Here is a 24,179-nt window from a genome sequence, read left to right on the forward strand (position 1 = left end):
AAAATTTAATGTATTTAATAATTTACCTCACTCCCACCACTACTCGTCTTAAGTACCTTGGTGTGTGTCAAATCGTACGATAAAATACATGATAATTTTAACATTGTTGCAGTTAGACAAAATACAGACAACACTTTAAAAAATATGTACATTTCATGGATGACTTTTAGAACGTTTGGTCATCTAAGCTTTTTCATACTGCTTGTCAAATGACTAATAATGACAATTTTCTGTTGTGATGTTTTCTATTATCCCATTATTTTGATGATTAAATCAATAAAGTCGTGGTGTATTTTGAAGTAGAAAATTGCTAAATATGAATAGCTTATCCACAAAAGAATTAATGTACATTTTTAAAAAAATTATAAATATACCAGATCTCTTAATACTGCGTGAAGTTTGTAAGAAATGGAACGATGTAATAGATCTTTTATTGATCAACATTAAATTATGGAAGAATATGTGCTCCAAAGATGTCATCAGTCCATGGGTTCATGAAATTGTAAAGAATAAATATTCATCTTATTCTGTAGCAGATTTTGAGAATAAAACCTTTGATCAATCAACATGGAAAGAAATTTATTTATTTTACAAAAAATGGCGACAATGCGTTTATATTCCATCCATACATTTTTTTTTCAATATCACTTCTGAAACAACTACGGATGATCATCATGAAAAAGCCACATGCATGGATATTTGGGGTTAGCATTGTGAAGAATCGACTAAGATTTTTGTTAGAATTGAAATATTTATTAACATTTGAATTTACAGCTGATTATGTAGTCGTTGGTAGCAATATTGGAAACGTGAACTTTTATCTTCTTCGAGGTCGATATAGAAGATTATATCAAATTAAAAATCCACAATTATTCATTACGGAAGTCAAGTTTTGGTTCACGAGTAAGTATTATTGAATATCTTGATTTTTTAAACTAGACTCAAGTCAAACGTAAACGAAGGTAAAACCGGAAATTGCTAGAATCTTAGCATAAATTATGCTCGGATCATAATGAATCAGTTAGGATAAATTTTTGTCGAGGATGATTGAATTTCGCATTTCCGAACACCGAAATGGACAGAATTACCCCAATCATCAAAATTGGAGAATTTTGTTTTCTAACCTCAAAAAACAGCAAATAATCGTAATTATGCTTGGATCATAAAATTAATGATGCCATTAGAAAGATGGGGACGAGACGATTCCTAAACACTGGCTGTCGGCCATATTTGGTTTGTGAAATCAGGAGATATTCCTGAAATTCTGCAAAACATAAAAAAGTGCATAACTTCTATGCATATGATGCTACGGGGTTGATCGAGGGCTCATATCAAAGATCTGGACCTCAGTAAAAAATTCGATCCCCCCTATAGGATATCCCCGTCAAAAATGCCGTATCTCGCTTAGTTTTCGAGTTATGAGCGTTTAAAGATTTTTCTATGTTTTATCGAAGCATAGCTTTGTTTTTCGCTCATAACTTACGATCTATGAGAGGTAGATGAACAATAAGCATATCAATGGATTCCTGAGAGCAAGAGCTTTCCAATGCAATAGTTAAAATTATGATCCGAGCATAATTTATGCTAAAATTATGGCCATTTCCGGTTCCTCCATTATATTCGTATCTATGGGTTTTAATATGGATTGATATTGAGGGTCGAATTGCAGATCTTCGGATTGTACAGAATTACCCCCAATCATCAATATTGGAGAATTTTGTTTCCTAACCTCAAAAAACAGCAAATAATCGTAATTATGCTTGGATCATAAAATTAATGATGTCATTGGACAGATGGGGACGAGACGATTCCCAAACACTGGCTGTCGGCCATATTTGGTTTGTAAAATCAGGAGATATTCCTGAAATTCTGCAAAACATAAAAAAGTGCATAACTTCTATGCATATGATGCTACGGGGTTGATCGAGGGCTCATATCAAAGATCTGGACTTGAGTAAAAAATTCGATCCCCCCTATAGGATATCCCCGTCAAAAATGCCGTATCTCGCTTAGTTTTCGAGTTATGAGCGTTTAAAGGTTTTTTTATGTTTTATCGAAGCATAGCTTTGTTTTTCGCTCATAACTTACGATCTATGAGAGGTAGATGAACAATAAGCATATCAATGGATTCCTGAGAGCAAGAGCTTTCCAATGCAATAGTTAAAATTATGATCCGAGCATAATTTATGCTAAAATTATGGCCATTTCCGGTTCCTCCATTATATTCGTATCTATGGGTTTTAATATGGATTGATATTGAGGGTCGAATTGCAGATCTTCGGATTGTACAGAATTACCCCCAATCATCAATATTGGAGAATTTTGTTTTCTAACCTCAAAAAACAGCAAATAATCGTAATTATGCTTGGATCATAAAATTAATGATGTCATTGGACAGATGGGGACGAGACGATTTCCAAACACTGGCTGTCGGCCATATTTGGTTTGTAAAATCAGGAGATATTCCTGAAATTCTGCAAAACATAAAAAAGTGCATAACTTCTATGCATATGATGCTACGGGGTTGATCGAGGGCTCATATCAAAGATCTGGACCTCAGTAAAAAATTCGATCCCCCCTATAGGATATCCCCGTCAAAAATGCCGTATCTCGCTTAGTTTTCGAGTTATGAGCGTTTAAAGATTTTTCTATGTTTTATCGAAGCATAGCTTTGTTTTTCGCTCATAACTTACGATCTATGAGAGGTAGATGAACAATAAGCATATCAATGGATTCCTGAGAGCAAGAGCTTTCCAATGCAATAGTTAAAATTATGATCCGAGCATAATTTATGCTAAAATTATGGCCATTTCCGGTTCCTCCATTATATTCGTATCTATGGGTTTTAATATGGATTGATATTGAGGGTCGAATTGCAGATCTTCGGATTGTACAGAATTACCCCCAATCATCAATATTGGAGAATTTTGTTTCCTAACCTCAAAAAACAGCAAATAATCGTAATTATGCTTGGATCATAAAATTAATGATGTCATTGGACAGATGGGGACGAGACGATTCCCAAACACTGGCTGTCGGCCATATTTGGTTTGTAAAATCAGGAGATATTCCTGAAATTCTGCAAAACATAAAAAAGTGCATAACTTCTATGCATATGATGCTACGGGGTTGATCGAGGGCTCATATCAAAGATCTGGACCTGAGTAAAAAATTCGATCCCCCCTATAGGATATCCCCGTCAAAAATGCCGTATCTCGCTTAGTTTTCGAGTTATGAGCGTTTAAAGGTTTTTTTATGTTTTATCGAAGCATAGCTTTGTTTTTCGCTCATAACTTACGATCTATGAGAGGTAGATGAACAATAAGCATATCAATGGATTCCTGAGAGCAAGAGCTTTCCAATGCAATAGTTAAAATTATGATCCGAGCATAATTTATGCTAAAATTATGGCCATTTCCGGTTCCTCCATTATATTCGTATCTATGGGTTTTAATATGGATTGATATTGAGGGTCGAATTGCAGATCTTCGGATTGTACAGAATTACCCCCAATCATCAATATTGGAGAATTTTGTTTCCTAACCTCAAAAAACAGCAAATAATCGTAATTATGCTTGGATCATAAAATTAATGATGTCATTGGACAGATGGGGACGAGACGATTCCCAAACACTGGCTGTCGGCCATATTTGGTTTGTAAAATCAGGAGATATTCCTGAAATTCTGCAAAACATAAAAAAGTGCATAACTTCTATGCATATGATGCTACGGGGTTGATCGAGGGCTCATATCAAAGATCTGGACCTGAGTAAAAAATTCGATCCCCCCTATAGGATATCCCCGTCAAAAATGTCGTATCTCGCTTAGTTTTCGAGTTATGAGCGTTTAAAGGTTTTTTTATGTTTTATTGGAGCATAGCTTTGTTTTTCGCTCATAACTTACGATCTATGAGAGGTAGATGAACAATAAGCATATCAATGGATTCCTGAGAGCAAGAGCTTTCCAATGCAATAGTTAAAATTATGATCCGAGCATAATTTATGCTAAAATTATGGCCATTTCCGGTTCCTCCATTATATTCGTATCTATGGGTTTTCATATGGATTGATATTGAGGGTCGAATTGCAGATCTTCGGATTGTACAGAATTACCCCCAATCATCAATATTGGAGAATTTTGTTTTCTAACCTCAAAAAACAGCAAATAATCGTAATTATGCTTGGATCATAAAATTAATGATGTCATTGGACAGATGGGGACGAGACGATTTCCAAACACTGGCTGTCGGCCATATTTGGTTTGTAAAATCAGGAGATATTCCTGAAATTCTGCAAAACATAAAAAAGTGCATAACTTCTATGCATATGATGCTACGGGGTTGATCGAGGGCTCATATCAAAGATCTGGACCTGAGTAAAAAATTCGATCCCCCCTATAGGATATCCCCGTCAAAAATGCCGTATCTCGCTTAGTTTTCGAGTTATGAGCGTTTAAAGGTTTTTTTATGTTTTATTGGAGCATAGCTTTGTTTTTCGCTCATAACTTACGATCTATGAGAGGTAGATGAACAATAAGCATATCAATGGATTCCTGAGAGCAAGAGCTTTCCAATGCAATAGTTAAAATTATGATCCGAGCATAATTTATGCTAAAATTATGGCCATTTCCGGTTCCTCCATTATATTCGTATCTATGGGTTTTCATATGGATTGATATTGAGGGTCGAATTGCAGATCTTCGGATTGTACAGAATTACCCCCCAATCATCAATATTGGAGAATTTTGTTTTCCTAACCTCAAAAAACAGCAAATAATCGTAATTATGCTTGGATCATAAAATTAATGATGTCATTGGACAGATGGGGACGAGACGATTTCCCAAACACTGGCTGTCGGCCATATTTGGTTTGTAAAATCAGGAGATATTCCTGAAATTCTGCAAAACATAAAAAAGTGCATAACTTCTATGCATATGATGCTACGGGGTTGATCGAGGGCTCATATCAAAGATCTGGACCTGAGTAAAAAATTCGATCCCCCCTATAGGATATCCCCGTCAAAAATGCCGTATCTCGCTTAGTTTTCGAGTTATGAGCGTTTAAAGGTTTTTTTATGTTTTATTGGAGCATAGCTTTGTTTTTCGCTCATAACTTACGATCTATGAGAGGTAGATGAACAATAAGCATATCAATGGATTCCTGAGAGCAAGAGCTTTCCAATGCAATAGTTAAAATTATGATCCGAGCATAATTTATGCTAAAATTATGGCCATTTCCGGTTCCTCCATTATATTCGTATCTATGGGTTTTAATATGGATTGATATTGAGGGTCGAATTGCAGATCTTCGGATTGTACAGAATTACCCCCAATCATCAATATTGGAGAATTTTGTTTCCTAACCTCAAAAAACAGCAAATAATCGTAATTATGCTTGGATCATAAAATTAATGATGTCATTGGACAGATGGGGACGAGACGATTCCCAAACACTGGCTGTCGGCCATATTTGGTTTGTAAAATCAGGAGATATTCCTGAAATTCTGCAAAACATAAAAAAGTGCATAACTTCTATGCATATGATGCTACGGGGTTGATCGAGGGCTCATATCAAAGATCTGGACCTGAGTAAAAAATTCGATCCCCCCTATAGGATATCCCCGTCAAAAATGCCGTATCTCGCTTAGTTTTCGAGTTATGAGCGTTTAAAGGTTTTTTTATGTTTTATCGAAGCATAGCTTTGTTTTTCGCTCATAACTTACGATCTATGAGAGGTAGATGAACAATAAGCATATCAATGGATTCCTGAGAGCGAGAGCTTTCCAATGCAATAGTTAAAATTATGATCCGAGCATAATTTATGCTAAAATTATGGCCATTTCCGGTTCCTCCATTATATTCGTATCTATGGGTTTTAATATGGATTGATATTGAGGGTCGAATTGCAGATCTTCGGATTGTACAGAATTACCCCCAATCATCAATATTGGAGAATTTTGTTTCCTAACCTCAAAAAACAGCAAATAATCGTAATTATGCTTGGATCATAAAATTAATGATGTCATTGGACAGATGGGGACGAGACGATTCCCAAACACTGGCTGTCGGCCATATTTGGTTTGTAAAATCAGGAGATATTCCTGAAATTCTGCAAAACATAAAAAAGTGCATAACTTCTATGCATATGATGCTACGGGGTTGATCGAGGGCTCATATCAAAGATCTGGACCTGAGTAAAAAATTCGATCCCCCCTATAGGATATCCCCGTCAAAAATGCCGTATCTCGCTTAGTTTTCGAGTTATGAGCGTTTAAAGGTTTTTTTATGTTTTATCGAAGCATAGCTTTGTTTTTCGCTCATAACTTACGATCTATGAGAGGTAGATGAACAATAAGCATATCAATGGATTCCTGAGAGCGAGAGCTTTCCAATGCAATAGTTAAAATTATGATCCGAGCATAATTTATGCTAAAATTATGGCCATTTCCGGTTCCTCCATTATATTCGTATCTATGGGTTTTAATATGGATTGATATTGAGGGTCGAATTGCAGATCTTCGGATTGTACAGAATTACCCCCAATCATCAATATTGGAGAATTTTGTTTCCTAACCTCAAAAAACAGCAAATAATCGTAATTATGCTTGGATCATAAAATTAATGATGTCATTGGACAGATGGGGACGAGACGATTCCCAAACACTGGCTGTCGGCCATATTTGGTTTGTAAAATCAGGAGATATTCCTGAAATTCTGCAAAACATAAAAAAGTGCATAACTTCTATGCATATGATGCTACGGGGTTGATCGAGGGCTCATATCAAAGATCTGGACTTGAGTAAAAAATTCGATCCCCCCTATAGGATATCCCCGTCAAAAATGCCGTATCTCGCTTAGTTTTCGAGTTATGAGCGTTTAAAGGTTTTTTTATGTTTTATCGAAGCATAGCTTTGTTTTTCGCTCATAACTTACGATCTATGAGAGGTAGATGAACAATAAGCATATCAATGGATTCCTGAGAGCGAGAGCTTTCCAATGCAATAGTTAAAATTATGATCCGAGCATAATTTATGCTAAAATTATGGCCATTTCCGGTCTTACCTTTTTTTAAGCGTTACATTTCGGACTTTCTGTATTCTTTAAGTGAGAACATGAATTCTCGGCGCAATCAGAAACATATGATTCAATGCATCAAGATAGGAGGAATCAGTTAGCTTCATGACTTGAGTCCCTTCTTAATAAATGTGTTACAAGAATGGATGAAGAGGAAAATAATCGAATTAATTTTTTAGATGCTCAGAAATTAATTGCTGTCATAGCTCTTAGAAATCGGCATTTAAAATTTTGGGATGTTGAGAACCGCTATAATATCGAAAGTCCATCTGAAAATCAGTCATCAACAATAGCTGAATGGTATGAAATATTGTTACTACATCAGATTATTTCAATCGCTAAAAATACAGTAATTCCTTTCTTTTCTTCCTATTCCGAAAATTAGCAAATTTCATAGATTCTTTGTGGCAAGTAATCTGGAGATTCTGGAATATAAATATCATCGAAATAGAATACATGAAAGACAACGATTCGCATTATCTACGATTTTGAGTTCAACTGTTGATCAGCCTATCAACATCATTGGAATGTACATCGGTGTAAATAAGGTAAAAAATAAAATAGAAACAAACATTTAAATATTGTCTCTAATTTCCGATTCTTTATTATCATTATTAAAATGAATAAGATAATAAAAAATAATGATCTCATTTTACAGTTGACAATAGTTGGAAGTAATTTTCCTACAATTGTAACGACATCGTTAAACATTCCTGTATTACCACATCGTAGGTCCATGATCATTTCCAAAGATGTTTCTATTCATAAAACAGAGCAATTTTCAAATAATAAATTCATTTTATGTCATGTACCACTTAATGATGTTCTGCTAATTGTTGATGGTAATAGAATTCTTTAAAAAAACTGATACTAATTATCAAAGAATATGTGATCAGCTATTATAATCAAGAATTTATCTTGACAGATTTATTCTTATACACTGCTACAAAAGATTCAACGAACCAAGAATACGTGTGGAAAACATATCAATTGAAAGATCCTCTAAAAAGAAACATTTCATCTGTCCTTTTATTTGCAAACACTTTGATTATAGGTACTAGAACAGGTAATTGTTAAATAGTTACGACTTCTTTCTATTGTCTTCTTATGGTTTATTTCTTCTCTCTAAAATTACCCCACAGTATTGAATCAGTAAATGTTCCTTTTGTATGGTAGGATTGACATTAAAACTCGGTGAACGTTTACTGATTCAACTGAAGAGAATCGTATTATATTTTTTAAATGTTTTCAGGTATATTAAATCTCTATATTTTAAAAAATGTTTATCATTTCTCCAATCTTATTCTGGAGACCATTCCTTCAAGATCTGTTTATCTCAGTACGGAACCAATAACTGATTTGAAAATCACTGACTTGAAAGGTTTTTTTCATATTTTTGCCATGACAGGATCAATGTTACATATTGTTAAATTTTCTGAAAATGATTTTGAACAACTATGAGCATTTTTATCTGCAAAAACAATTGGTATTGATATTTTAATTGTTAAGTTGTATTATTTAATAATGATTTGTCAACATTGTAGCAATAAGAGTTGATTTCTTAATTGTTTGAATATGTTAGACAATTTAAAAAATGGTTTTATATACAATAAAAATAATGATTCATACAATACTTAGATCACTCGAGAATTTGTAGAATTTCTAAGCTTCTCTGGTTAATGTCTTTCACGTTTTTCTTTAAACAAAAACAAAAAATCAATTGATTTAAGTCAACTTTTTTTTAAATATGGAGGATCTACCACCTGAAATGTTAGTTTTGATTTTCGCAAAAATTAATAATCCATTAAATCTTTTACGCTGTCGTGAAGTATGTACTAGATGGACTAATATTATTGATTACTCGCTAATAAAATTCAAACGATGGGAAGAAATGTGTTTTAATAATTATGTACGACCATGGATTCATAAAGTTATTGAAAGAAGATTTCCATTACTTACGAAAGATGAATGGCAACTTTTAACACAATTAGATTGGAAACAAGTTTATTTATCTTACAGAATTTGGCAAACTTGTCATCGATTCAAATTAGTTCATAAAGTTATTTTTAATTTTCATCTCCCTGAATATGAGGCTGAAAATGAAACAATTACTTCCATGGATGTTAGAGGTAAGGAATATAATATTATTCATGATGTTATTACAATTAAGTAATTTTGTATTTCTATTTTAGCTAATTTTCTTGCAATCGGCAATTTTACTGGAATAGTTCGTTATTTTTTTATTGGAGAAAATATTCAACCATTGTACTATGAAGAATATCCACATTTTTGTGTAACTAATATCAAATTTTGGTATATTGGTAATTAAATTATATATAATTGCAAAAATATCATTGACCTTAAGATGAATGGATATATTTTATTGATGTTAGGAAAGTGAAAAAAAAATCTTCTATATATTTCAGACAACAAGCGATTGATTGCTGTTATTGCATTAAAGAATCGTTTTCTGGAATTTTGGGATGTCCAGTACAGAGAAAGTATTCCTAGCTCATTAATAAACTTTCCATCTACAGCAATCGTATGGTAGATAAAAAATATTCATATGGAAATATCAAAACTGGTGTTAATATTTATATTTTATTTACATAAGTGATGGTCACAGATTATTTGTTGCGAATAATTCTGAAATTCTTGAATGTGTGTGGGATGGTAATCAAGTATTAAAAGGAAAAATAAGTACACTTGGTCATTTTCCACTTAGTCCAATAGCACAACCATTAGATATTATTTGTATGAATATTGATACAGATCATAAGGTAACATACATATGGCTATAAAATAATTAAATGAACAAAATGTCAACAGTTATGAATGTTATTAGTTTTATAGTTAACAGCAGTGAGATGTGATTATCGCATTTTATTAACAAACGCATTTATAATTCCCACTTCTAAAAATCCGGATTTTCAACCGATTATTGAAGGCTGTCTGAAATATTATGAAAACGACAACTTTAAAAGACAAAGATTTATATTCAATTATCCAGTTGCTAATACTTTTTTGATTATCAATGGTAATTCAACGTATTCATTTTTAATATTTATAAAAAATATTTTTTTATTATTGTTTTTTTTTAATAAATGTTTTTATTTGTAGATGAACATCTTCATGTATGTCTTAAACATTCACATAACTATCAGTGGAAAACATTTGTATTACAATCTCCTCTGGCATCAAATACTTCTGCATGTTTTATGCACGCAAATGTTTTATTATTCGGTTTAAAATCAGGTAACATAAAAAACAGTACTAATTTTAACGTAATCAAACATTATAATTCTGAATTAAAAATTTAAAGAACACTTTCTGCTATGAACTCTTCAAAAATTATTTTATTTTAATAATTGTTAATTTTTTCTATGATTTTCTATTTTCTAATCCTACTAGTATCTTTTTATTCCATTTATTTAAAATATATTGTTTATTATTATCAGGTTCTTTATTGATGTATGTCTTGGAAAACGTTCAACATTTGTTAGAATTTACTACAAAACCTGCATATACGAGAACATTTAAACTCGACAGTCAACCAATTACTAATTTAAATGTTGCTGAATATAATTATATTCTTTATATATTTGCAACAGTGGGAACAAAGTTATATGTTGTTACATTTCCCACTGATTAATGCGATAATATTTATCAAGAATTAAAAAAAAAAATTCGTAGTTTTACTTAATGTATGTAGAAAAGGTAATATATTCTAGCAATTCTGTTTAATGTATTCGATAGCTAATAGTTTTAAAACTTATTGTATGTATTTATCAAATATTAAATCATTAACATAAAAAAAAATAATTATTATGGACTAATTGTTAAAAATATATTTTTGTTTTGATATTTTTGCTCTTTGCAATTAGTAGTAAAAAAATAAATGTTTCCAAACAAACTCAAACAACTTACAAACAAACAAAATATGATTCCTAAACTAGATGGTACAAAAGAGACTCTTACTATCTGGGAACCCCAGCAAAAAAGCGTATTAAAAATAGTTTTCAATATCTAAGACTTTAATAACTATAATTGAGATTAGATAAAACTAGATCTTCAGATTAAAACTGAAATTGAAATCAACGTAAGGCTTATGACTAAACTTATTCTATAAATTGGAATCATATTTTATAAAATATCGCTGTTAGAAAATTTAACATTTCTTTCGTTTATTTTGACGATTACCAGATCTGGTTCTTATTCGTTTCTGTTCTGCTAGTGTCGAAGATGGCTTTTCTACAACCGCTTCTTGGTCATCCGATTTCCTTACATCATAGTCAGTATTATTAGCAACGTATTGAAGAAAAGCGTTAGTGATGTCGAATATTGCAGGATCCATTGTTGTTGAAGCTTCATAAACTACGACTTCTTCATAGCTTGCACTTATTCCCAATGCTGATAATAGTTCAATTATCCATTTGAAACCAGTTTTCTTATGAAGATATGTCCCAAGAGCTAATTGTAATGTTGAAAGAAATGACTTTGGACGTATAGCAGAAATAATTGAATGTGCAATAAAATTTCGTTTGATGCTTCTTTTTGTATCACCTGAGTTATTTTCGTTAGGTAATAAATTATTCAAAAAAGAAGATAATTGTGGTGGTATATCATTTTGCATGTCGTCCAAAAATGTGCTTGATTCTGGATATGATGGATAATTATATTCACGCTTGTTTACTTCTTGTCTTAATAACTCAGCAGAAACTTTCAGTATTTTTTTCTTTGCCGCGTCACTTACACTGTCCTTATTACAGTGCCAGTCTTTACAAATTTGTGCAATATCCATCTTTTCATACAAGAATTTAGGAGATTTGCCTCTTGCTGTTACAATAGTCATTTCATCTCCGAATTTTTCCTTCAAAGCAGAATAAAGCTCTTCGTTGCTACGGAATTGTTCTTGCAACAGATCTCGAAATTCTTGAAGGGTAAATTGATCTTTGCCACTTTCTATAATGAAGTTGAAGAGTTTCTGTAGTGCAGCTTCATATTCAGGATCCTGTTCTTTTGCTTTCGCTGAGTATAATACTTGAAGAAGTCGATTATAACATGCTTTATGATATGCAGCTTTGGCATCAACCAATGAAGACGTACTATTTATGCGATCAATTATCAGAAGACTATCAGCATTGTGCTTTTCACAAAGTTCAATTATTCGTTCTTTTGTTTTAACATCATTCGAGACCGTAACTACTGTTTTGTGTTTTCGATCAAGTTTCTTAGCACAAATAAAGCACAATTCTTTGAAGTCAAACATGATCTTTGATAATGGTTTTGACGAGCGTGCAGTGATAAAGAAAGCAGTAAGATTATTAAATGTTGTAATTATTTTATTGCTGTTGAATCAATAATGTATGGAAAAAAGAAAAATGAATTATTCTTTTAGTCATATTTTTTCTATTAAACATATAATACTATTATTTATATCTAGTGACGAATATTTAGATTTAGCAACGATTTATTTTCAAAATCACACACTGCTGGTTTGGAGGTTATTGCATAAAGTATACAAAATATAAAGAGCACCATCTATTGACAAATTTTCAATTTTATTGGGCACCTTAAAAATAAACAAATATTACCAACTGCGATTTTATTTTCCCCCACTTTTCATTAGATAAGTACGTTAGATCTTCTAAACAAAAGCAGCGAATCAATTACACAAAAGATGTATAAATTCATAATATGCTTTTTTCTTTACTGTAAAAAGGAATACATGAAATTAAATATTATTTTCGTCTTTAACAGCTTTAAAAATTGATATTTCAATGCTTTACGTATGTACGTATGCAATTATAAAGAGGCTTTAAAGCTCAATAAAAAAAAGAAGAAATAATTACTACAATTTATTTTGCTTTGTTCAAATTTTTCTTCGTATGTATTGCTATAGGCAATAATAGAATACTTAGGTATTATATACAAAAGCCTACTTCGTAATTTGTTCCATTAAAAATTATACGTTAATATTTAAATTAACTTTTTGTTAAATATCTTCTTACAAAACAATACAATATAATTCAAAATTAATATTATGATAACTAATTACAGTGTAGACTTTGATGTCTTTTCGTATTTTAAATGGAGATTTTGAAAGATAAATTGTGAATAAGAATATTAGTCATGTACCTTAATTATCTTTATCATTAAAATATATTAACAAAATATAACACAATAATATATTTTTATGCTCATTAAATATTTTTTAATAGATATTGTCTACTAAACAATAGTCTATTGTGAAGCATTCTTTAAACTAGATGTTCTGTACAAGTCTTGTAATTTGTAAGTTCTAGTAGAGTTGATCGAATTGCTTGCTGAAGACCAAAAAGTTGTGTTTCTTTCAATTTTCATAATTATTTAATATAATTAATGAAATAGAATTTAATATAACATAGTTATAACGACAAAATGATTCGAATAATTTTACATTTATTTGTTGTAACAATTTTATTAAATAATTATATGTGTGGCTCACATTTTATTAAAGATGTAAAGAGTCACGTTAATACAAATACTCCAACACAATGGACATTACAAATACTGCATACAAATGATATGCATTCAAGGTAAATAATTTTAATTTTGTTTTAATTATTGATAAATTAATGTTTAAGAAATATTTCTAAAGGTTTGAAGAAACAAGTTCAGTCTTAAGCACGTGTACCCAAAGAGATAAAGCTGAGAAGAAATGTTACGGAGGTTTTGCCAGGATTGCACATTTAGTTCGAAAATGGAAACAGTCTGCGTATCCTACATTATTTCTCAATGCTGGAGATACTTTTCAAGGGACAGCATGGTATTACTTGTATAAATGGGAAATTGTTGCCAAATTCTTAAATATTCTGAAACCAGATGTAATTGTAAGTAATATTATTTATTATTATCAGAACGACAAGGCGTAAAACAATTTCGAATTGATTTTATTTTTATTTTAGACTTTAGGTAATCATGAGTTTGATAATGGTATTGACGGATTACTTCCTTTTCTCAAAAACGCTTCATTTCCTATTGTGGTATCCAATCTCGATCTATCTGAAGAACCAGAAATAGCAGCGATAGTAAAAAAGAGTATCGTCCTCAACGTAAATGGTAGAAAAATTGGAATAGTTGGATATGTAACTTCAGAACCTGGAATAGTACATCCCACTGGCCGAATCATTGTTAAGAATGAGATTGAATCAATTAGAAATGAGATAAACAGGCTTAAGAAAGAAGAGGGCGTGAATATTTTCATCGGTCTTGGTCACTCTGGTTATGAAGTTGATAAAAAGATAGCAGCCGAAGTTGAAGATCTAGATTTAATTGTTGGAGGTCATTCACACAGTTTTCTCTCTAATGGAATTAAACTAGACAAAGAGATACCAACAGGTTCATATCCAACTGCTATCAAACAGAAAAATGGAAAAATTGTTTACATAGTTCAAGCTTATGAATCTACAAAATACATTGGTAGACTCTTTGCAACATTTGATAATGATGGTAATATAATTGATATTTTTGGTAAACCAATGCTACTTGATTACAAAGTACCACAAGCTCCCGATGTTCTTCAAGAACTTGAAAAGTATCGGCCAGGATTGGATGAATTTAAAAATAAACCAATTGGATATAGCAAAGTTTTATTAATGGGTGAAAGAGACGTTGTTAGAAAACGAGAAAGTAATCTAGGTAATCTAATAACTGATGCTATGATTGAATATGTAAGTATGATAATCATTTATTTTTTACGTTAAATTTCTCTATTAAATATTAAAATTTCTCATAAACTTTTAATTTCGTTACAGAATTTAGAACAGTATACAGGCCATGATGGATGGACTGATGCAGCTATTGCTACTATTAATGGTGGAGCAATTCGATGCTCAATTAATAAGACATCTGGTGAACCAGTAAGCTTAAATTAACAATTTAAAAATCATTTTAATGATTAGATTGGATTTAATCTTTTTTTTCTATTTAAGCTAACATATGAAGATGCAATTCACGCATTTGCTCTCGGAAATGTTATAGGAAAAACTAAATTAAAAGGATGGCAGATTGTACAAATGTTGGAACATAGTGTAGCGCAACATGAAATAGGTCGAAATGATATCCAATATTCAGGACAATTTTTACATTTCTCTGGACTTCAAGTAACTTATGATCTAACACAACCTGTTGGTTCACGAGTATTGTATCGAAATGGAGTTCTTATTCGATGCTCTAAATGTTTGGAGCCAAAATATTATAAATTACACTTGAACAGGACATATACAATCATTATGGATACATTCCTTTACGGTGGAGGTAATGGTTACACAATGATCAAAACTGAGAACTCAACATGGACATCTTTAGGTATGTAATCATAATCCTGTGAGTGCCATTAATTTTTCTGCTAACTATTTTTATTTTTTAGATGTTCCTTTGGATATAGTGTTAGCAAAATATGTAGAAAAAACAAAATATTACATTCATGCAGAATCTAACAAGAGAATCAAATTCTATTCTCCACAACGAACAAGTGTCATTCGCAAAAATTCACCATGATTTTATTTTGCTAATTTGAAATTTAAATAATTAATTATACATTTATAATGTAAAAAATTAGATTAAAAGTGAAATAATTTATTTATTATTGATTCAATTATAGATTTTAATATTCTGTTGATTCATTCGTGCTTCAAAATGGCATGTTTTATAAAGTATTCCGATTTTTTTCAAATACAAATCTTATCAATTTTAATCTTTAACTCGATTCGATATGATATAAACAGTTATAAGCCTTTACTCAATATAGCTATATAGCGGAAAATAATGATTAACATGACGTCATGTTTTAATGATGTATTATTAATAACTGTGATAACGTATTCACTGCTCTATGTACGACAATTTGTTTCCTGCATAGTGTAAAAGTTGTCGGTAGCAAAATAAGAAACATCAATAATCGAGTTCAATCTGAAAATGAGTGCTAATTTTTTAAGAAAAGCAGCAATAATTACTGCTGGAGGAGCAATAGGTACTGGAATAGTAGTTTTTGGTGCTCCACTTGCTGTTGCAGCTGTTGGATTTGGATCTTCGGGAATAACAGCAGGAAGTACTGCAGCCTGGTTGATGAGTTTGTCTGGTGGAGCAACACAAGCTGGAAGTGTCGTAGCTGTATGTCAAAGTATTGGAGCAACTGGAGCTGTTGCTACTTCTACGAGTGCTTTAGGAGGAGTTTTAGGAGTAAGATATCGAATCAATACATGTTATTATTGATCATATATACAAAAAAGTTAGTTCATTTTTTAATGTGTTTTTCTTTTTAATCTTATGATATTTTTTTATATTTTTAGGGAGCAGCTGGATATTTTGGTATGTACAAACATATTAAGCAATTAAAACCATGTACTTAAATTTTCTTAGTTGATGTTTGACCTCTATATTATTATTTACATAGTGAGTAGAAATGGTAATAGATCTAATGACGAACCAAACCAAAGACCAGATCAAGAACCAGATCAAAGACTCGGTCAAGGAAGAAGAAGTGAAGAAGAGTCAAGCGAAGAGAATGAGGAAGACGAAGAACAGAACGTATAAAACAAAATCAATCTATTATATTCCTTATATCATTGTAATAGTGGAAATAAATTTATTTCCTGTATAATCACGATTGTTTTATGAAAGTTTTAAGAAAGACAAAATAAAAAATTACACTTTTCTGAAATTTATCGAAGTTAATCGATATTACTCATGCTTTACTACTTTTCAAGGAGTTTCTTACAAAATTTTTTACTGTTTTATATTTTGTCTGCTTTAATGGAAAATTATAAATGAATCAATAATAATTACCAATTAAATCATATAATCAATTGTCAATAAAAAATAAAAATATTTACGAAAGATAAATATTTATTTTTATTCTTAGTTTGTTTCAATACTACTATCGAAATATTATTATTCAATTTCTTAGTTAATATTTGACTTCTATATTATTATTTATCTTCTTCTAATTATCAGTGTATTTTATATCTTTAGAAAATCGCTGGATAAATGAGGAAGTGAAAGCAACAAATTACTTTTTTCTAGAATTTTTTTAAAATTAATAAATATTTTTTATGCTTTACTATTTTATAAATATTTAATTTATACATATATTTTCTTTCTCTAATAAAAAATTACTCATTACTTATATATTACATAATATTTTTCATAATTTTATAGTCAAACATGAAGTTAAAATATTTTATTACTCAATTAATAGAACTTCACTGAATCGTATTCGTGTTAATAAAAAACGAGAACATTTACGAAAGAGTGATATTTATTTTTATTAATAAAACAAGCACATTTTGAATACATTCTAGTTGTCGACGAAAAATTTGATCATTTAGAATTTTTTCTGTACCAATTGACGTATTCCAAATAGATGAATTAGAAATTTTTTATTTGAAGGAAATAAAAAAGATTGAAACCCAAGACTGAATAAAGAAGATAATTCTTACACTTTTCTTGTTTATTAAAGAGTCAAAATTTCGGACGCTCGGGATTCAAGTAGCATTTCCATTAAATTAACATCTTTACACCAACGATCTAACTGCTGAACCATTCCGGAGATTTGATTGCGATCAAGAACTCTCGGTTGGACCCAAGTCATATTGACAGTACCGGCTACTTGATCTATAGCTCCACGAACAAGACCTTGAGCTAGAGCTTTCATAACTAATAGTTCTACTTCATTAACTGGCAGTCGTGTTTCTTGTGAAATTTCCGTAAACGTAAGTTGGCTGAAAAAATAATCAACACTTATTTCTCCGAAAAATGTCTTGAATTAAAACAGAAGTCATTAATAGTTTTAATAAAAAATAAAAATTCTACCGATTATTTGCTTGACGTTTGAATGTCATCTCCATCAAACACAACAATGATATTTTTTGCCGTAATTTCAATTCTTGTGCTGCTAAATCAGCAACTTTAGTCCATTGAGGTTTGAGTTTTTCAAAAGCAGCAATGTCGCCTGCATTGAAGGCTTGAAGAAGATCAACTAGCCAACCATTTGGAGTACCTCTCAATGAGTCTAACACTGGATGAGCTAAAAGTTCTCCAAGGTTGTAAACTCCCTCACCTAGAAGAGCTGCTAATCCGAGGAAAAATGCATGTTGCTCTTGTTCTTGTTTGTTTAAAGTACTCAAATTAATACAACCTAAATATCTGTAAAATGATGCATTTTAAATATTTTATGTTTTGATAATTCTCAATATTACTTAATTGTAATTCCTCTTTATAAAGAAAAATCACTCATTTATCATACCTTAAAGCTGTACGATAATATTCAGCATGTTTTCCTTGCAATCGATATAATCTGCTAGCAAGTAGATAAAATCTACCATGTACAGAGGTAACCCCATCAGCATTATCAAGCATTGCTTCGACATCTTCAATGATTTTTTTTGTCTTCACTTGATCATTGAGTTTATCCAAAAGAATTTGTCCTTGCAATACTTTACACAATGCAACTGCTTCATTGTTATTACTAACTTTAGTCTCTGTTTTTTCTAAAAATTTCACAGCTTCTTTTTTATCTACAAACTGCTGAACAATGTGTGCTGATATCTCCACGAGAGACAAAGAATTAATTCTAAAATCGAATAAAATCACGAGATGTTTTCAATTGTAGGTTATGTTTAATATTAGTATTTATCAAAGTAGATTATACAAAACAAACTCACTTATTTTCGAACGTTGACAAGAAGTTTTTATACAATTGGATGAGATTATCACCTTTTTGGAGAGCAGGATGTTTGACAAATGTCTCCAATTTTAGAGTGAGTTGATGCCATAGTCTGCAAGTCAGCAAATAAATCTTAACAACTAGATCCAACTCATAAATTACATGAGATTAAATATTATTTACCTTTTATTATAAAGCTCCTCCAATTGTGCCCATTCTGCGGCCAATTCTTTATCCGTAACATTTTGTCTTTGACTCAAAAAGGTATTAACATCCTTCGATCCTGTGGCGGCTGCCATGTTTATTAACAATGACCGGCACAATTGTTGTATCGAACATGAAAATGCACTTCTCTGAGATAAGCAAACTAGAAATAAATCGTCATGCACTCTTTTGAAGATAAATTAAAATTTTTGTATTATTTGTAGGAAACTTAGATCTCTAGTTTATTTATCAACGTCTCATACAGTGTCGACACACTGAATGAGTAGATTTGGAGGTTATACAAGGAAATTATTTTGGCGCATGCGCACAAGTTATTTCTGAGCTTGTTCATAACTTAAAATAATTAATTTCTCATATAGAATAATTTTCTGTATAACAATTTTTAATAAATAATAACTTAGAATAACTTGAAATAAAATATAATAAATATAATAAACATAATAACTTAAAAAAAAAATTTCTCGTATAACTTCTAAGTGCTCTAAGTCTACTCTTTCAGTGTTCGACTATATTTCGTGTCTCTTTTCATAAAAAAACATACACGACACCCGGCCACGTCAAAATAAATTATTTAAAAATGGTAAGAAAACAATATGAAATTTATTTACTGAAAAAATGTAAAATTATCATAAGTATCTTCCCCTTATTTAATTGTACTATAAAGTTGTATTAAATCTTAAAATCAAAACCGGTAGTTGTATTCTAACCTTAATACATGTTTTTATATTTAATCGACACATGATTGCTTCATTTATTATTGTATTTTAATTTTAGATTGAAATTGAATCTATGACAAGGTATGTTTCACCTGTAAATCCAGCTGTATTTCCAATACTAGCTATGGTTCTTCTTGGAATTGGTATTTTCTTCACAGCCTGGTTTTTCGTTTACGAAGTCACTAGTACAAAATTCACAAGAGATATTTTTAAAGAATTACTTGTATCTCTTGTTGCGGCACTATTTTCGGGTTTTGGAGTATTATTTTTAATGCTATGGGTTGGAATTTATGTATAGGTAAGATTTTAATTATTTCCATTAATATTCTTTCATTAAAAAGTGACTAATTAATCAATCTTCTTTCAGTTTTTGGCCTTTTATCCAGAGTATCAATATTTTAACATTCCAGCACTGTTTTGTAAATTATTTACATTAAATAATCAGTCACGTTTTTTAACTTTCAAATATCAAAATAAACATCTAATCTTTTAAAACTAAGCTATAACATGATTTATTTTTTTGGACGCGTACATTGATAGTGATTATAGCATTTACATTCTTATTATTATAATAGTATAATTTTTCTTTTAACTAAATACATTTTTCAATATTAAAATAGTATGTTATATCAGAATTCAACCATAAGATTAAAAGCATGTTTGTTCGATATTTAATGATGACATCAACCAGCTAACCCGGCTTTTTGTCGACAGCGAAGCATTAATGCTCTGAGCATAAATTGTCTTCGTGATAACTGCCGAACGTGCTTCAAAAACACATCTAGATCTATGGAGCCTTGCCGAAGACCCTCTCCTAGATAATATATCGCATCTTCTGTTGCAGCCTCTTCAGCAAATGCATTCAACATTCTGGAAAATAAGCAAAAGTATTTTTATAAAAGTTTAAAATCAAATTTGCTTGAAAATACACTGAGGAAAAAAAATAGTAATCAATAAATGATTGAAACATACTGTTTATATAAAGGTGCGATAGTCGTAACTGCTTCATCAACATCAATAGACTGATTGTCTGAAAGTTTTTCTATTTCTTTCTCTAGCTCTCCTTCTTTATCCTGAAGAATAGTAATATTCTTCTCCAATTCTTGTTTTTCCTTTTGGAGTTTGCTAAACAATTCCTTGAGCTTTGTAGAACCATTTTGTAATTCTTGTTGTGTACGACGCAACGTTTCAAGCTCAGCTTGAAGTTGTGAAAATTGTTCACAAAGTCTTCGACGGAGTTGATCTCCTACTGCTGACAGTAATGATGCCCTTATGTGTTCTTCAGTTATAGTATCTGAATTACCACTATTTATTGCACCTGTCATTGGTGGTGACTAAAAACAACACATCAGTTGTAAATTAAAGATAATAAAAAATTAATCAATTTTAGTATAAAACATATATGCTATGTTATCGAATACTCACGGGCTGTGCAGGAGGATAAGGGGTTGGGAATGAATTAGGGTATCCACTAGGAGGAAAAGATGGCAATCCTCCTGCTGGTGGATACCTTGGATAACCACCGTAGCCTGTTGTTGGATATGGTGGGTATGGAGTACTGCTACTACCATATTGAGAATTTGTAGGATATGGAGGAAAAGATCCACCAGATGCATTAGATGCAGCTCCTGGCATCGGCATGAAAGCTGAAAAATTAACGTTGTACTATTTTATTTATTTCTAATAAATAATATCAACAAATTGAAACGAGATATAAATAGACTTTTCAACTTACACTGTATAGGATAAGGAGTTGATGTCTGAGTATCAATACGTCGTTTCGCGTATACTGGAGGTTTTTCTCCAAAAGTCACACACATGATTTGTATCAAGCTTAATAGATCAGAAGAATGCTGGAAAGAAATGTTTTTTTCTGTTATTATTAATCATCTTTTTTGATCAGACAGCATAATGAATCTTTTGAGAACATATCATGATTCATTTTGTCTCTGTGACCAAACTAAAACTTACAGGAACCCAGTCATGTAGATAAGGTAGATAAATCTTTCCATTGTGATCAACATACATGCTAACTTGAATAGTCATATCTGCTGTTGGCTTCACATAGCACATTGGAGCATTGTTGGGATGAGTATCCATTAACCATATGCATATTGGAATGTTATACACATTACCTGAAAGTATTTTATAATTATAATAAAGGATTATTTTATTTTATTTTTAATCAAACTTTCATTTATTATGAAACAAACCTTTATATTTCACTGGTATTGTTCCTTGTAGGTTGAATAGATTCTGGCAAGATCCATCATTAAATACTGCGAAGTAATTTTAGTAATAAATTTAAAAACTTTATTATTATTATTTAATAATTAAATAGAATTATATTATTACCAAAACTATCACTGGCGGGAAGTAAATTAGGGTATTCTTTCAAAACATTTCTTACTTCTCTCCATGATGCTTCTGGATTCTGGTACTATAAATATAAAAAATTATTTAATCATTATTCAATCATAACCTATCATTTAATAAGAGTTTATGATTAGTTATCAAATATTTAATACTATACCTTTACAAAGAATTGTTTTAGTTTTTCTTCAGTTATGGAACTCATTTTCACCATCTAATTTGAGGTTAAGTTGACAACTATAGGTTAAAAAGCACTACCTTAGGTGAAAAAATAAAAAAATAAAATAAAATTTAATTATACTGAGTCACCGAATGATTTTTATTATGATTAAATTCCAAAATACTTTGATCAGCATTTAATTCTCAAAGCTGATCTGAAAATGACGTTTCTTGGACAATGATCACAAGACTAATCACAAAAATATCAGCTGTACTCAACTCAACTGTCAATGAGCTGTGGCGCTATCTATATACAAAAATATAACCCTTGAAGGTCTAGAAAAAAAGCAAATAAAGGGTTTTAAATTAACATCCCGGATGTAAAAATTGATGTAATAAATTCAAAGTAATAACTGTGTTTATAACTCTTATCAATCAAGCATTGTGAATACTTTTTATGAGTGATTTAGAGTTTAGATTTTTTGGTCGCTAAATCATCCAAGAAAAACAAGATTTCTACATAAACATACACATAAAATGACAATATAACCTTAAAACTCGAATTTTTTACATTTTATTTTTTACAAAAAGACTATTTTAATCAATTTAAAATGGATATAAGTAGTGAAGAATGGTTTGTAGATTGCTCTGATGATGAAAAATATGAGAATGATCCCAAGGTTAGAATATACTTTTTTATCACTGTAAACAAATTATCATTCTATTGTTTATTATCGTTATTGCTGTTATTTAGGATGAATGGTCTCCCAAACCTGAAGATCTTATTAATTTAATTGATAGATTAGAATGTAATAAACAATGTCTAGAATTGGAGTGGAAATGTCCTGGACGGAGAGGACCTTCTCCTGTACTTCTTAATAATCATCAGCCAGATGATATACCAGAATACAAGTATGGTTATTTCTCCTTTGAAGAAAAAATTTTAATATCCATTCTATTATTGATGGGTTTTTTTAAGTTGCACGTTATTTCTACTCCAATCTCAGTAATTCGTCGAATATTATCAATTATAAGATATATCAATTATAATATCAGTATGAATAAAATATGTAAAAAGAAAATTATCTACAGTTCATTAATCAATGAGTTTATTATGATATATTTTTAATAATATATTTTATAAAAGCGCTATTATGTTGAGATTCATTGTAACAATTAAAATTATTTAAATGTTGTTATAGGACTGAAGAAAAAGATGATTTTGATTTTATGGATGAAATGGCTTCACCACGTTTGTTAGTAAGAAGACAAGGTGAAGCAACACCAAAGGGTAGTGCCAAGAAAAAGACTGCAAGTTTTAATGGTGTCTTATCAACAATGCTTCGTCATCGTCGTCAAGAGCAACAAGAAATCAATTCAACTCCAAAAAAGTCAGATCTTTCAAATGTCAAGTTACAACTTCCGTAATACAAACTCATCTATTTTTTATACTTAATTCAAAGACTTATACATATGCGTGATGTACAAATAAGAAATTTCTATAAATATTTTAGAAATTGAAAAAAAAATAAAATAATATATGCATACATTAAATTGGAGAATAGAATCTTATTGATCATGTGTGAAATAGATTTTTTTACTGCCAAAAACAATTTTGTTAAATCACTCTTTGTTTAAAATAATTTTTCTTTGATACAGCAAATGATCTTTTTAATGCAAAAATATTTTTGATTAATAAATAGATTATTAAATCAATAAACATTATAAAAAATAGTACTATTTGGATAAGGAAATGAGTACAAAAATTAAATTTCAATCAAATTGCTTACAAAAGCATGAATTAAATATAAAATATAATTAAGTAATAAATAATAATTGTGATGAATATATAATATTTAAAATAACTCAAAATTATTGTCAATTGATTATTTTATTTTCTCTTATAATAATTTAAAATGTACTTTAC

The 24,179-nt window shown here is 30.5% G+C and overlaps 8 protein-coding genes across 8 annotated transcripts; 6 read left to right on the top strand and 2 right to left on the bottom strand.

Moving 5' to 3' along the window:
* Positions 1 to 169: 169 nt before the first annotated feature.
* On the top strand, positions 170 to 8,552 carry LOC118074352 (uncharacterized). The gene is made up of 7 exons (XM_035095500.1): positions 170 to 704; positions 775 to 903; positions 7,252 to 7,372; positions 7,458 to 7,620; positions 7,731 to 7,914; positions 7,998 to 8,138; positions 8,325 to 8,552. The coding sequence occupies exons 1-7, from the start codon at positions 317 to 319 to the stop codon at positions 8,531 to 8,533; spliced, it is 1,335 nt and encodes a 444-aa protein (XP_034951391.1). The 5' UTR covers positions 170 to 316; the 3' UTR covers positions 8,534 to 8,552.
* Positions 8,553 to 8,774: 222 nt separating this feature from the next.
* LOC118074963 (uncharacterized) lies at positions 8,775 to 10,858 on the top strand. Its single transcript, XM_035096537.1, has 7 exons — positions 8,775 to 9,201; positions 9,265 to 9,393; positions 9,499 to 9,619; positions 9,687 to 9,852; positions 9,926 to 10,109; positions 10,193 to 10,327; positions 10,531 to 10,858. The coding sequence occupies exons 1-7, from the start codon at positions 8,820 to 8,822 to the stop codon at positions 10,722 to 10,724; spliced, it is 1,311 nt and encodes a 436-aa protein (XP_034952428.1). The 5' UTR covers positions 8,775 to 8,819; the 3' UTR covers positions 10,725 to 10,858.
* A 2,672-nt stretch (positions 10,859 to 13,530) lies between these two features.
* LOC118075146 (protein 5NUC-like) lies at positions 13,531 to 15,613 on the top strand. The gene is made up of 6 exons (XM_035096833.1): positions 13,531 to 13,650; positions 13,713 to 13,944; positions 14,020 to 14,784; positions 14,869 to 14,973; positions 15,046 to 15,421; positions 15,483 to 15,613. Exons 1-6 carry the CDS (start codon positions 13,547 to 13,549, stop codon positions 15,611 to 15,613), a joined length of 1,713 nt encoding a protein of 570 aa, XP_034952724.1. The 5' UTR covers positions 13,531 to 13,546.
* A 281-nt stretch (positions 15,614 to 15,894) lies between these two features.
* LOC118074060 (interferon alpha-inducible protein 27-like protein 2A) lies at positions 15,895 to 16,890 on the top strand. The gene is made up of 3 exons (XM_035094962.1): positions 15,895 to 16,294; positions 16,405 to 16,423; positions 16,509 to 16,890. The coding sequence occupies exons 1-3, from the start codon at positions 16,031 to 16,033 to the stop codon at positions 16,646 to 16,648; spliced, it is 423 nt and encodes a 140-aa protein (XP_034950853.1). The 5' UTR covers positions 15,895 to 16,030; the 3' UTR covers positions 16,649 to 16,890.
* Positions 16,891 to 17,365: 475 nt separating this feature from the next.
* Rpn9 (regulatory particle non-ATPase 9) lies at positions 17,366 to 19,938 on the bottom strand. The gene is made up of 6 exons (XM_035095366.1): positions 19,813 to 19,938; positions 18,963 to 19,146; positions 18,778 to 18,891; positions 18,360 to 18,686; positions 17,927 to 18,259; positions 17,366 to 17,835 (listed from the first exon to the last, which is right to left on the bottom strand). Exons 2-6 carry the CDS (start codon positions 19,076 to 19,078, stop codon positions 17,568 to 17,570), a joined length of 1,158 nt encoding a protein of 385 aa, XP_034951257.1. The 5' UTR covers positions 19,079 to 19,146; positions 19,813 to 19,938; the 3' UTR covers positions 17,366 to 17,567.
* On the top strand, positions 19,330 to 20,219 carry kud (oligosaccharyltransferase subunit 5 kud). The gene is made up of 3 exons (XM_035095379.1): positions 19,330 to 19,584; positions 19,779 to 20,018; positions 20,088 to 20,219. The coding sequence occupies exons 1-2, from the start codon at positions 19,582 to 19,584 to the stop codon at positions 20,016 to 20,018; spliced, it is 243 nt and encodes an 80-aa protein (XP_034951270.1). The 5' UTR covers positions 19,330 to 19,581; the 3' UTR covers positions 20,088 to 20,219.
* TSG101 (tumor susceptibility gene 101) lies at positions 20,216 to 22,526 on the bottom strand. The gene is made up of 8 exons (XM_035095354.1): positions 22,254 to 22,526; positions 22,076 to 22,160; positions 21,934 to 21,999; positions 21,692 to 21,855; positions 21,456 to 21,573; positions 21,146 to 21,366; positions 20,693 to 21,054; positions 20,216 to 20,590 (listed from the first exon to the last, which is right to left on the bottom strand). The coding sequence occupies exons 1-8, from the start codon at positions 22,305 to 22,307 to the stop codon at positions 20,404 to 20,406; spliced, it is 1,257 nt and encodes a 418-aa protein (XP_034951245.1). The 5' UTR covers positions 22,308 to 22,526; the 3' UTR covers positions 20,216 to 20,403.
* Positions 22,527 to 22,572: 46 nt separating this feature from the next.
* Positions 22,573 to 23,917, top strand: Pa1 (PTIP associated 1). Its single transcript, XM_035095070.1, has 3 exons — positions 22,573 to 22,932; positions 23,007 to 23,164; positions 23,455 to 23,917. Exons 1-3 carry the CDS (start codon positions 22,864 to 22,866, stop codon positions 23,678 to 23,680), a joined length of 453 nt encoding a protein of 150 aa, XP_034950961.1. The 5' UTR covers positions 22,573 to 22,863; the 3' UTR covers positions 23,681 to 23,917.
* The last annotated feature ends 262 nt before the right edge of the window (positions 23,918 to 24,179 follow it).

Source organism: Chelonus insularis, unplaced genomic scaffold (assembly GCF_013357705.1).
Source record: "Chelonus insularis isolate UGA/USDA-ARS -01 unplaced genomic scaffold, ASM1335770v1 contig_116_pilon, whole genome shotgun sequence".
Taxonomy (NCBI): domain Eukaryota; kingdom Metazoa; phylum Arthropoda; class Insecta; order Hymenoptera; family Braconidae; genus Chelonus; species Chelonus insularis.

Excerpts from the sequence above, each read along its gene's own strand:
- LOC118074352 (XM_035095500.1), top strand. The coding sequence starts at position 317 with ATGAATAGCTTATCCACAAAAGAATTAATGTACATTTTTAAAAAAATT. Across the intron at positions 7,373-7,457 it reads TCATCAACAATAGCTGAATG|CAAATTTCATAGATTCTTTG; the intron begins GTATGAAATATT and ends TCCGAAAATTAG. Across the intron at positions 7,621-7,730 it reads TGTACATCGGTGTAAATAAG|TTGACAATAGTTGGAAGTAA; the intron begins GTAAAAAATAAA and ends CTCATTTTACAG.
- LOC118074963 (XM_035096537.1), top strand. The coding sequence starts at position 8,820 with ATGGAGGATCTACCACCTGAAATGTTAGTTTTGATTTTCGCAAAAATT. Across the intron at positions 9,394-9,498 it reads TATCAAATTTTGGTATATTG|ACAACAAGCGATTGATTGCT; the intron begins GTAATTAAATTA and ends TATATATTTCAG. Across the intron at positions 9,620-9,686 it reads CCATCTACAGCAATCGTATG|TGATGGTCACAGATTATTTG; the intron begins GTAGATAAAAAA and ends TATTTACATAAG.
- LOC118075146 (XM_035096833.1), top strand. The coding sequence starts at position 13,547 with ATGTGTGGCTCACATTTTATTAAAGATGTAAAGAGTCACGTTAATACA. Across the intron at positions 13,651-13,712 it reads ACAAATGATATGCATTCAAG|GTTTGAAGAAACAAGTTCAG; the intron begins GTAAATAATTTT and ends ATATTTCTAAAG. Across the intron at positions 15,422-15,482 it reads CTCAACATGGACATCTTTAG|ATGTTCCTTTGGATATAGTG; the intron begins GTATGTAATCAT and ends TTTATTTTTTAG.
- LOC118074060 (XM_035094962.1), top strand. The coding sequence starts at position 16,031 with ATGAGTGCTAATTTTTTAAGAAAAGCAGCAATAATTACTGCTGGAGGA.
- Rpn9 (XM_035095366.1), bottom strand. The coding sequence starts at position 19,078 with ATGGCAGCCGCCACAGGATCGAAGGATGTTAATACCTTTTTGAGTCAA. Across the intron at positions 18,892-18,962 it reads GAGGAGCTTTATAATAAAAG|ACTATGGCATCAACTCACTC; the intron begins GTAAATAATATT and ends GCTGACTTGCAG. Across the intron at positions 18,687-18,777 it reads TTGTCAACGTTCGAAAATAA|AATTAATTCTTTGTCTCTCG; the intron begins GTGAGTTTGTTT and ends ATTCGATTTTAG.
- TSG101 (XM_035095354.1), bottom strand. The coding sequence starts at position 22,307 with ATGGTGAAAATGAGTTCCATAACTGAAGAAAAACTAAAACAATTCTTT. Across the intron at positions 22,161-22,253 it reads TAAAACAATTCTTTGTAAAG|TACCAGAATCCAGAAGCATC; the intron begins GTATAGTATTAA and ends TTATATTTATAG. Across the intron at positions 21,856-21,933 it reads AATACCAGTGAAATATAAAG|GTAATGTGTATAACATTCCA; the intron begins GTTTGTTTCATA and ends AAATACTTTCAG.
- Pa1 (XM_035095070.1), top strand. The coding sequence starts at position 22,864 with ATGGATATAAGTAGTGAAGAATGGTTTGTAGATTGCTCTGATGATGAA. Across the intron at positions 22,933-23,006 it reads AATATGAGAATGATCCCAAG|GATGAATGGTCTCCCAAACC; the intron begins GTTAGAATATAC and ends GCTGTTATTTAG. Across the intron at positions 23,165-23,454 it reads GATGATATACCAGAATACAA|GACTGAAGAAAAAGATGATT; the intron begins GTATGGTTATTT and ends ATGTTGTTATAG.